Here is a 12,080-nt window from a genome sequence, read left to right as displayed (position 1 = left end):
AATATAAGTTTGAATAATTAAATATAGAATAAGTTGGATAAAGCAAAATAAATTTTTAAGGGTGTTGTTACAAATCTCGTTTCATTGTGGAAGGAAATATGAAAATTGTGACAATGAAAACTTGTGTGTTTTTTTTGTGTGCATATTTTTGGTATCTAATCTCTTAAAGATCCAAAGACGATGGGTAAAAATAATAACGCTTGGAAAGTGAGCGTTTTTTTTGGATCATGTTTGATTAACTTGGATATGTTTTTTATAAAAAGGCTCTTCTCGAAGCAGCATAATTTGAACACTAGTGGTTAATTAGCATCATCATCAACCACAAACGAACTATATCTTTTCAAACTTGAGGATTGAAAACAGCTAGAGAGTTTGGTGCCAAAATTGACATTTTCGCGACTTAATTTTTTCTCTTTTAAATTCATTTCTAATACAACTTCATGTCCAAAGAGAAAATCGGGACGACATTTGATAAAATTTTTTATATAACGACATAGTGAATAATTTTCACGGAAGTTAAATATCGGTAGTGCTGCCATCTAGTATCGTCATCAACGTGGGTCACGTGATCGACCATCTTGAGAAAATTTTTTGAAACTCATTTAAAAAAAAAAGGTTCGTGGAAAATAATTGAAAAACAGTAGATACGGTTCACAATATTCGCCCTTTTCACCAATTACTCCGTGGCCAATCGTCGATCATAGGCACATCAAAATTAGGAGCGACGTTTTTTAATACACTTCCTTACACGTTCTACGTTTTATTATTTTTATATACTTAATTCATAAGGCATTCGTCTAGTAAGGCTGTTTGGTTCAGTGGTTAACACACTAACCTGGGGAACGATATACTTTATCGGTTGTCATGGGTTCGAATCCCGATAGGGCATTGAAAAAGTTTTTTTTCCAAATAAATAAGACCAACCGCCATTTTGAAAATAAATACGGTCGACAGGTAGTCTGGCTCGAAATCCGGCTAAAAAAGGAAGTCGGTCAAAAACGCGCGAAAAATAGAAAACATTTCCGGTGGCGCCATCTAGCGGCGGAAATGTGCGTTAAAGTACCTCAAGCGCTGCGTATACTACTTATGGTTTGTTCACCATTCAATATCGTAAAATGGGGGTAATAGCGTGCCACCCTTTTAAGGTTTTTCTACTATAACATCTTTAAAAATCATCATATCAAGCCGAAGTTTTTAGGCAATGCTGCAACTCACCTTAGCTTTCAATTCGTGGCTAAAGAAAATTTTTATCACATTTAAAAAAAAAAAAAAAAAAAAAAAAATTATTTGTTTTCGGCAAATTTTTTCCCACACCCAAAATGGGGGGTGTGTGTGTGTATATATATGTATATATAATGATGTGCCGCCTGCTTTTTTAACTACTTTTAACACGTTCTGAGCAACTACATTTTTTTTACTTCTTCTATCGATTAGAGCATGTTTTGTTCGCGAGAAAAAAATAAATTTTAAAATAAATAATAATTAAAAAATAAGAAAGGGGAAAAAAAACCTATCGTTTTCTGTTATTTATGCTGTAAGCATAAAAATGTATAAGTACCTCGGAGAGAAAGGAAAAATATCCTTTCTCTTCCCCCCCCCCATCCCCTTCTGTTATCTAACTTTGAACAAAAGCTAGCTCCGCCCACTCCCAGTTGATCGATTGGAGGGGTTCGTTATACAAACAACTTCAACGCAGTAGCTGGGCTCGGAGTTGCCGAAATGAAAGAGTTTTTAAGAACCCGAGATATTTCGAGATTGCCGAAATAAAGCAGATCACGTTGGACGAGATATCTCGGAGTTGTCTCTGTAAGGGTTAACATGCTTGTGTGTGCAAAAATTACAACCCGACTTACGCGAATTCAACTTACGTGCTTTTTGTCGGTCCTACCTAATCGGAGTAGTACTACATTTACTTTTGAAGAAAGGTGCCCGATATCCCTCATATTCTGTTTTTTCTCTATGTCCAGGAATGCATTCTACCGCAGCGTCAAAATATTTCGCCCATCGATTAGCCGTTGAAGACGCCGACGCGATCAAGATATTGAAGAAAGCAGGCGCAATCATCATCGCTACTACAAACACACCAGAGTTTGGTGTATCTCTCGACTCATCGAACAAACTGTACGGAAGCTCTAAAAATCCATATGACTCGACCAAGGCCGTTGGAGGAAGTAGTGGTGAGTATCTGGTATCTAATAATCCAAAATAACGTCCTTTTCTCTTTTAGGACTTACATTTGATGATACGGAATTCATATACGTTACTTACTGAAAGCCCGAAGTGCGGCTAATTCGCGAAATGACCGACGATCCCTGGCCAAAGCTCTATGTGCTTATGTAAGACGGCCCGGGAGGAACCAAATCCTTTTTTTAAATCGCTAACGTGTGATACATTCGACGAAATTTCGGAATCGGCCGATTCTGATTTTGGTGACAATTCGATTTCGCAGAAAAATCCTATAAGGTGGCATTACCTGGATTTAAAGGATATCTGTATTTAATGGCTAGCTTCAAGTGCTGAGAGATTGATGAAGAGAAAAATCCAATTGCCGCCAAAACCTACTAAAATTACTTCGACAGTCTCCGATTTTAGTGATATATATTGCAAAGAAAAAGTTATATTTCTCCCGAGCTGGATCACCTATATGATTTATTATAGGCTCTTTCGAAAACTGGTGCAATGGACAAGTTTTTGGTAAATTTGACCGATTGTAGCTAGAAGAGTGTTTGCGTAATTTGCAATGAAAAATTTTAGCAACAATTCGATTTTGAACTCCGCCAATCTTTCAGAGCTTGTAGCTCACCATTAAATGCAGATCTTTCAATGAATCGGTGTCACTTTGTAGGAGGATTTTATCTGTTCTTTCTAAATTTGAGCTCAGTTTCCGTGTAGGTCTCATTTCACAAATTCGGGTTTTTTAAGACACTTTTTTTTTCTGACTATGCACCATAACTCGAAAACGGTTCAAAATAGAACAGGGACGGTAGGGTCTGTGTTCCACTTGGGCTCATCCATCGCACTTTTTTGTTGGGCTGAACACATCACGGTTTCATTGTATAGTACCGTAGAAAGATGCATTGTATCCCCATCTTTAGATGGGGGGAAATCCCTTAACAGGAATATAGGAAGAACTGGGGAAAGAAATAAACACCTTCTGTTCCTAGGGTACAAGGGTACAAGTTACGCTATGATGGGAAAATTGGTAAAAAAAAACCAGGGAAAGCTGGAATGAATTTATTTGTATTCGGACGAGATATCTCGTCTGGTCGTTAAGGGGTTAATTTATGTTATCACTGATATTAGAGATCTTACCTTACTGAAAAAATACGTGTAGAGGTGAATTTTCCGTAGCTTACCATACAATTGAGTTTCAATCATTCACGAGGGTAAATATCCCATTTACAGTAAAACGTTTTGAAAAAAACAAACCGTCATGAAATACGTTGTAAGCGAGGAAACGGTTTAAACAAGAAATCTCGATGAATTTTAGTAAAAGTTGGGACCATGGAAATAAGTCGTATAAAGCGGGAAATGGTTCTAAGAAGGAACGTTATAAATGGCATGCACTGTATACGAATCTCACTTAGGCCGGGATTACAATATAAAAGTTTGATAAAAGATCAAAACTTGAAAAAGCAATCAATAAGCCTATTGGTTACATTCGCTGGAATGTAACAGACACACTTATTGGTTACATTTTCAAAGTTTTATAAAAGAACCTTTCTAAAACTTTTATCGCGTAATGCCGCCTCATTCTTTGAAATCGAAAAAAAAATCGATAATACTATTTGTAAAAATCGAAGAAACGCGCTGGAATCATTTATTTCAAACCATTCGTCATTCCTCATGATAATGCCAATTTTAATCATTTTGAATAATTCAAATTTTTAGGAGGAGAAGCTGCTTCGATATCATCCGCATTTTCCACTCTTGGTATAGGCTCTGATGCGGGAGGAAGTCTTAGAATACCAGCTGCCTTTTGCGGAATATTTGCGCACAAACCGACGAACGGTGAGAGAGACCGCTATATATACTTATCTTCTAAGATAGATATTCGTTGTTGGTGGAGCATTGAAATAAAATGTTGTCTTAATTTCCTCAGGGATAATTCCTCTAAGAGGTCATTTCCCTGAAGTGCACGAAAGCATCGTGACTATAGGGCCGATGTGTCGTTACGCCGAGGATTTGTTGACTTCGATGAAAGTGTTAACTGGAGAAAACAAAAAAACCATGAAGCTGGACGATCCGGTAAACTCAAATTATGAGATTTAAATGCAATGTCTGTTTGCAACGCTGTAAATATACAATGCACTGCAACCACTATTCCTGCGTATGCACGGGACGACTGGGGAATTTCAGTCTTCCCCCCCCCCCTCCCGCAAAGAGCAGGCAGACCTACAACATGATACTGACATAACATGAAAAATTCAATCATTTCCATCTTTACTTCCGTCAGATGGCAGCATGAACACGAAACAAGAGCCATACGTACACTCAGGACACACATTCCGGCACGTACCGATTCGTTAGAAATTCCGTTCAGGAATGTGTATGGTGCATTACGAGGTGCATGTACGGTTACGTAGTAGTTCCCCCCCCCCCTCAAAATTCTAAAATAAAAGTGGGGGGCAATTTTTTAAATTCGTTTTTTTATTCTTTTGTTAATGAACAATTCAATTCATTCTACAGAATACTGTCTATTTGTTTTAATCTATTAAAATAATTAATAATAATAATTAAAAGCTGCGTATATAAATAATAATTTCTTTTGTTTTCGTTCTCTCATCAGGTCGACCTGACCAGTATCAAAGTGTATTACATGGAAAACATTTCAGACAGCATATTCACTCAACCGATGGATTCGGTTATTTTAAAGAGATTGCGAGAGGTAATGAGAAATTACATTATATTTACTTCACATGAGAGATGCATTATTAGAAATGGATTACCTTTTGGGTTTGATAATACGATTAAATACTCGACGCTTGGGTTTACCCAAAATTCAAAACGAACACGGCTATCCCGGCTCTAGCCGTGTTCGTTCGTTTGTTCGTTCGTTTTGAATTTTGGGTAAACCCAAACGTCGAGTAGATGCATTATTATTGTTTCTTCTACGGTAGAGGTTTCATCTTATCATTTCAAGAAAATTTAAGGAATGTTTCAGAAATTTCCTTAAGAAATTGGTGTAATACGAGAAGAAATTTTCAGGATTCACCGCGCAATTTAAATTCCATTTCCCTTAAATTTTGAAAACAGTATTTTTAGCAGTAAAACTTATTATCTGCCTTGGATTTCGAATATATTTTGTACAAGTGTCCCAGCGTTTGAACTTGAGACAACTTTGGACTTGAGAATAATATAAAAAACGAATAACCACATATTATTGATAACAATTCTTTCGCCATACTGGCGTTTCATGAGGACAGGGACTAGCCAAACCGAAATATGTACTTCAAAGGTTAAATCCGAAATATCACGTTTCTGTAACGTATAACAGGATAGGTGGAAATTCGGGGTAAGTAGAACTCAATATTTTTTTGTAAAATTCACTTTTCTACTGTTAATGGTGCTTAGAAGAATTTTTCTCTCGTTTGTACTTACTCTATTTGCGAGTAAAATTATGCTTTTTTGGTCCTAAGCCGCTTGCTTCGTAATAAAAAAAATACATTTTTTTTTAACGTAACAATATATTAATATATACTGAGGAAGAAGTAAAGCAAGGAAAAGACATGTTTCGATATCTGCGGTACAAGTCAAACTGAACTTTCCACAAACTACGCACAAGAAGCGTGGGGAGGGGGAAGATGCGCCATCGTATACGGACTAGAACACACTGCAGTGCGTCAGGGCCCTTTCACACGGAGCGGATGCGGATGCGGACGCGGATGCGGATGCGGGTCCGGAAGAAGTTTTAACAATTGGAATATACTGCGCCTTTCAGACGAGCCGAAAAATCTCCGCACCTAGGAAATGTTCATGCGGGTCCGGACGTCGTCCGCATGTGTCAAAACCTAAGTGCGGGCTCCGCATCCGCACATACAAGTTTTGACAATAGGTTTATTCGGAGCTATTCAGACGATGCGGATGCGGAGCGAATTCGTCCGCATCTTTGGGTACTTTTTGAAGGTGATTTTTCACGGATTTTTTTTTAATTATTTGCCATAATGATAAAATGACCATCATAAAACACCATATGATGGTCCCTGCTCATTAATATAATGTACCTACATACGTCTATCCCTTTGTTTCGTTCTGAGATTGAGATATAGCAACTTTAACTGCCTTTTGTCCATACTTTACAATTTTATACAATAAAACCTGCCAACAACGGCCACTGACGGAACAAAAATTATAAGCCGTTCTGTTCATTATAAATATTTAATTGACTACATACTTTAATAACTTTCAAATTTAATTTAAAAATTTTAATTTTTTTCTTTTTAAATTTTTAAAATTATTTAAAAATATCTGAAATATTATTTTAAATATTTGTTATTTTTTTAAATTTTTAATCTGTTAATTTTTTTAAACTTTAAAAAAAATACTTTTATTAAACAACGTTATCAATGTACGGTGTTCACTCAGGGCCGGATTAAGTCGTTTGAAGACCCTAGCACTTGAATATTTTTGGTGGTTCCCCCGATACCTACAAGTTTATTTTACTCGATATTCAGTCTATAAACTTAAAAAATGAAATTTTATATTTCAGAAGTGACTAATCTAAGGATGGGATTTCACTATAAAAGGTTTATGAAAGTTATTTTATAAAACTTGAAAAAAGCAACTAATAAATTTATCGGTTGCATTTGCTCTAATGCAACCGATAAATTTATTAGTTGCTTTTTTTTAAATAATTGTTATAAAATTTTTATAGTGTAATCCGGCCGGGATTATACTATAAAGTTTTATAAAAGAACTTTTATGAAAGTTGAAAAATTCAACCAATAGGCGCATCGGTTGCATTCCAGAAAATGCAACCGGTGCACACACACACGCACACACATTTTGCATTCAAAAAATTCAACCAATAAGATAATATTGGTTGAATTTTTCACGTTTTATCAAAGAGCTTTTACAAAACTTTTATAGTGTAATCCCGGCCTAAGGCTGGTATTACACTATAAAACTTGAAAAATGTAATCAATAAACACATCTGTTACATTCGAGCGAACTTAACTGATCGGCCTATCGGTTGCATTTTTCAAGTTTTATAAACTAACTTTTATAAAACTTTTATACTGTAATCCCGGCCTAAGACAGAATTGTGATGTGAATATTTCTAAGCACAGACATTTTGAACGTCCCCACCCCTCCCCTTTTTTCCTACTTGCAAATTCTTTGATATCTCCTGAATTTTTTTTTTAGGAACATATTAGTTTTTGATGTTTTTGGATTGGATTTTTCGAACATTGGATGTTTTTGGAATTTTTCTTTCATATTTTTCCGGAAAGACGGATTTGTTTTCAAAATCTTTTGAAAATATTTGAAGACATTTTCTCCCATCGACTACTTGTGAGGATCGGAATGAAGACATCTTTATTCCCATATTCTATGTGGCTCTAGACTAAACCACCAAAGAATACCTCTAGGCTGCATATGGGCACTGAATCAGGGGTGAAGGAGAAAAACAGTTACAAAAATTGCGAAAAAATAGTTTTTATGCACGAATTTCAACCTAAAGATGCGGGCGAAACACCCGCATCTTCAGTGCTCGTGTGAAAGGGTATGCGGACCCGCTTCCGCATCCGCATCCGCTCCGTGTGAAAGGGGCCTCTTAGCTGCTCCGAGAAGATAATAAGATGATTTCATTTAGAGAAGTTAAAGGTTTTTGATCACGTTTTTACCTGTTGAGTGTGTGCTCTTTCCGTTCCAACTATTCCTGAAAATGTGAATTCACCTAATATAGATTCTTCTTGGAGACATTCTTATAATTGTGTGGCGAAGAAATCAAAAAATCTCGTAAAATCGTCCAGTACATCCTTTCCGGTCCGCAGTAGTAGAGTTCGCAGCTGGCTATCGATGTTTACCGTAGATGTCGGGTACAGTGATCGAGCTTCTCAATAGAAGTTTGCATGGAGTTTTAGACGACATTCGTTTGATAGCTTTGGTGCTAATGTCTGTTGCCAGAAAGTTTTTTCCCTGTAATCACATATTAGTTTTGGGAAGCTTCTTATTAAGGACATAGCGATACGAGTGTTTCGCTATGTGGTTTGGTATGTGATCTTGATCTCGTTCTAAGCGAATATTGCGTTCCAGTGAAACGGTTACTCTGTCCACTGCCCCGAGATCTGGCTCGTGTGTCTGGACGTGTAGTCTGGATCCGAAGAGTCATAAATTCCACTTCCAAAAAGCATCCTGGCTTTTTTTTATCGTGCAGTTGATGCAAATTAAATTGTCGCTATGCTGTCTTATAGACATCGTGCTGGACTCCCATTGTGTGGATCCAGGTTCGAATCCCGGTGACGCCCAATGGCGGTCAGCTGCGCTTTCCCCATTTCTAGGCGTGAGTGCGAGCCTGTTTTTCATTTAAAAAACAGTCTCTCCGCAGAGAGCAGGCAGGCTTACAACACGATACTGACACAACATGAAAATTCAGGGATTTGTTATCTTTACTTCAAAATATGGAAGGCAGATGACAGCACCAGCAGAAACACTAAACAAGCACAATTCTGACAACAAATACGTTAGGGCTATGCATACACATACATTCACGCAACACGTTCCTATATGTACAGATTCGTTAAAAATTCCAAGTAGAAATTTGTACGAGATGATGCAAATTCAACTCTAGATACCGAATAAGTGATTTTAATTTGATACAACTTCGTAGTATCCCACTCTTCCATAAGTAAGCGTTCCCAGCAACCATAGGACGAAAAAAAAAGCTGAGAACGTTTACGCTTACGCGAAAAGTACCGTAACACACTGATTGATACCATAGCACACACCCCCCCCCCCTATTGCTACGTATAATATAATTATGATATTTCTTGAGGGAAAGTGGAATGAAGGGTGTTCCACTTTCTTGGACTGGGGCAAGTGGAACCCAACAAATTTGCACTTAGCCTGTTTCTATTTGCATTGGCTTTATCAACTTTTTTTATGAAATTGAATAAAGAAATAAAGCTTTTGGGTCAGTACTAACTTCTTCCTAAATCAGTGTCGTGATATGTAAGAACGAAACTGCATAGACATGCTGTCGAAAATCCATGTCACCTAAGCAAAAGCAACTGATCTTTTAAAGGGGCCACCGAAGAGAATGAGTTCAAAACATTAGCCCGATGTATGATTTAACAAACTTTCCCATATTTTCAAAAAAGAAGTATTTTTAAATTTTCCAACGTAGACGCTAGGCTGAATTTTCACCAATGAAATTAGTGGTTCATTTTTCCCCGGTGTACCTCAGTTCTTACTAGTATTCGAACCAGCTTGTTTCAGCTGTCTCTTCAAACGGCTAGGATTTTGTAAATTTGGAGAGATTTACAGTTCGGCTGCGATACACATTCGTATTTATGAACCAGTAAATGTGCTGTAGATATCTTCTCTTTTTTCTGACGTCAAATGCATTGTAAAAGACACCAAGAGTGTCTCGAATAAGTTATTTTTAATCACCCACTCCAATTGCATGAAAAACTGATTTCATTTGTTTTTTTTCAGGCTGTTGCTGAATTGCAAAAGAAATTCCACACTAAACCAGAGAAATTGCAAATGGCGTCAATGAAACGCGCTTTCTTTATATCAATGAGCAAGATTCAAGCGTCTACGGGAAGATCTGTTAACGAATATTTCTTCGGCAAAGGAAATAAGGTCAACATCCTACTAGAAGTTTTGAAGAGTCTCATCGGAAAATCCGAATTCACTTCATATGCTTTGTTTGCGTTGAGTTACGACGGTATCTTCGGCAATATTTCGCCAGCGAGCGATAAATTGGAAAAACATTTGAAAGCTATCCGAGAAAACTTCGACTCGATATTGGATGAGAACTCAATCATGTTGATGCCTACGTACCCTACAAAATCCATTTACCGCGGGGAATCGCTGATTACCATGTTTTCATTCGGCTACACTGCCATCTTTAATGTCCTCGGTCTTCCCGTCACGCAGTGTCCGCTCGGTTTTGACGAGGGTGAAACGATGCCTGTCGGAATTCAAATTGTGGCTGCCAAAGGCAACGATCGCTTATCGATGAAATGTGCTGTCGAGTTGGAGAAGATCTTTGGCGGATGGAGACCTCCACATCATTGAAAGTGAAATCTTCCGGTTGACAGATTGGGGATTAGACTGGGGAATTGGGTATAAATATACGGCATATACTTACTGTGTATATTTGTAGCGTTTCCTGCCGGTTCACGAAAACATTTCGAAAAATTTATATAGCCACCACATATTTTTGGACATAATTTAAATATTGTACTGTCAACTATGTCATATGGTGCATCGACTTGGAGTCCAAAATATTTGGATGATTTCGATGTTGTACTAAATTTTTTTGCGAGAAAATTATTTCACTTTCCGCGAGACACGCCAAGCTATATAATCAGATGTGAACTTGGTCAACCAAGAGAATGTCCATATTACTCAAAATTTTTCATCTGCTTCTTTGTTAGAATTCTAAAAATGTCAAACTACAGACTTCCGAGACTGGGTCTTGACCAATTGTTGGAAAGGACAAAACACTCCCTGACAGACATAACTGGCTTTTCTTCGTGTGGAGAATATTCGACGATTGTGGCTTGAGTTTTCTGAAAGAATCTATGGACTCAAACTTGGTAAAAAAACACATCCCGAAGACTCTTCAGATTCTATGTGATCAAAGTTTACAGGTAGATTTATCAAATGCTCATAATTCTACACCATTTCCCCAGTGTAGGCTCGTAAAATCTAACTTTGGCATGGAATAATTTCTTCTGAATAACAACGATTTAAAATACAAGCGAGTTTTTGTCCGAATTCGACTCGGAAAAAAACGTATTTACGTGAATGGAAAGGTGCTTCTCATTAACCCAGTCGAGAAAACTACATTTTGTAACAAAAATTCTCCCGAGACCCGGTCGCATGTTCTTTTTCACTGTAATGCTTACACATACTATCGATCGAAATACCTAGACAAAAACTTGACACACACATCAGTCAATTCCTGAATTTCTGAAACATTATGAAGCTAACATTTCTAAAATCTATTGGTTCTTGAATGATATTATAAAATTTAGAGATTTCTTTCACAATTTACGAACAAATGTTTCCCCCCCCCCACCAACTTCTTGTTTTATCAGGGCTTTTTATTTGTATCATCGTTGTTTTATATTGTTTGATTATCATAATTAATTGTTGTACGTTGAAATGAGGAAATTGTGAAACTTATTGTATGTGCACGTTCATATTAACGCATCATTTTTCTTTTTTATTCTGAATTTTATTTATTTATTTTTTTCATAAATATGTAATTTTTTGTACTGTTGTATTCTGTATGCGGAGCTTCAAATTCATTAACTAATTTATCTGTTTAGTTTTTCCGTGTTGTCAACTTTTGCCTTTTGCCAATGGTTTGTAACCAATGCATGTAAATAAAATTATTATTATTGCAGATAGAATCGCGAAATTAGCGTAGTGTATAGAAATATAAGTAAGCGCCAAATGATAAGAAAGGTTGGAACGCCACCTGGTGAAAAATTGAAGAACTTTTTTGTGTTATCTTGAGATCTAAACAAGATAGAAAAAAAATTCAACAACCACGGGTCGTAGAAAGGCATTTAGTCAATGAAAAGCACCTTGGTTATGAATAATGCACATGAAGACATTAAAAATTAGTATACCTGAGTCAGGCGAATTTAGTATTCTGTATTTCACTGCTTATTCAGGCTTTAAGCCTTTGTAAGTTATATTAAGTGCGGTATCATGTGTGTTGTAGGTCTACGTACGCTGTACGGAGAGAGGGGTCCGTGGAAATCAATATTCTACCAAAGAAAAAAAAACTTAAAACTGCAAAGGAAATGATTACATACTACGTACGGCGATTCCAGACCAGGCAAGCTTGCAAGGTCTTACAAAAGCAGGCCCCGCTATTCCCTACAAACATTTTG

General features: G+C 36.9%; 1 protein-coding gene across 2 annotated transcripts in view; it reads left to right on the top strand.

Annotated features, from left to right (window-relative positions):
* Positions 1-11,583, top strand: part of LOC149076461 (fatty-acid amide hydrolase 2-like) — a 29,519-nt gene extending 17,936 nt beyond the window's left edge. The window contains exons 4-8 of one of the 2 annotated variants that reach the window (XM_089244029.1): positions 1,968-2,177; positions 3,892-4,011; positions 4,103-4,248; positions 4,790-4,888; positions 9,658-11,583. In XM_089244029.1, the coding sequence (XP_089100155.1) occupies positions 1,968-2,177; positions 3,892-4,011; positions 4,103-4,248; positions 4,790-4,888; positions 9,658-10,245 (1,163 nt within the window). In that variant the 3' untranslated portion in view covers positions 10,246-11,583. The remainder of the gene's footprint in view (positions 1-1,967; positions 2,178-3,891; positions 4,012-4,102; positions 4,249-4,789; positions 4,889-9,657) is intronic. The other variant, XM_089244030.1, reaches the window with a different exon arrangement.
* The last annotated feature ends 497 nt before the right edge of the window (positions 11,584-12,080 follow it).

Source organism: Pholcus phalangioides, unplaced genomic scaffold (genome assembly GCF_987345545.1).
Source record: "Pholcus phalangioides strain wild (caught in Gottingen) unplaced genomic scaffold, Ppha-v1.0 ptg000015l_1, whole genome shotgun sequence".
In the NCBI taxonomy this organism is placed as follows: Eukaryota; Metazoa; Arthropoda; class Arachnida; order Araneae; family Pholcidae; genus Pholcus; species Pholcus phalangioides.
This window is presented reverse-complemented; position numbering and strand designations above follow the sequence as displayed.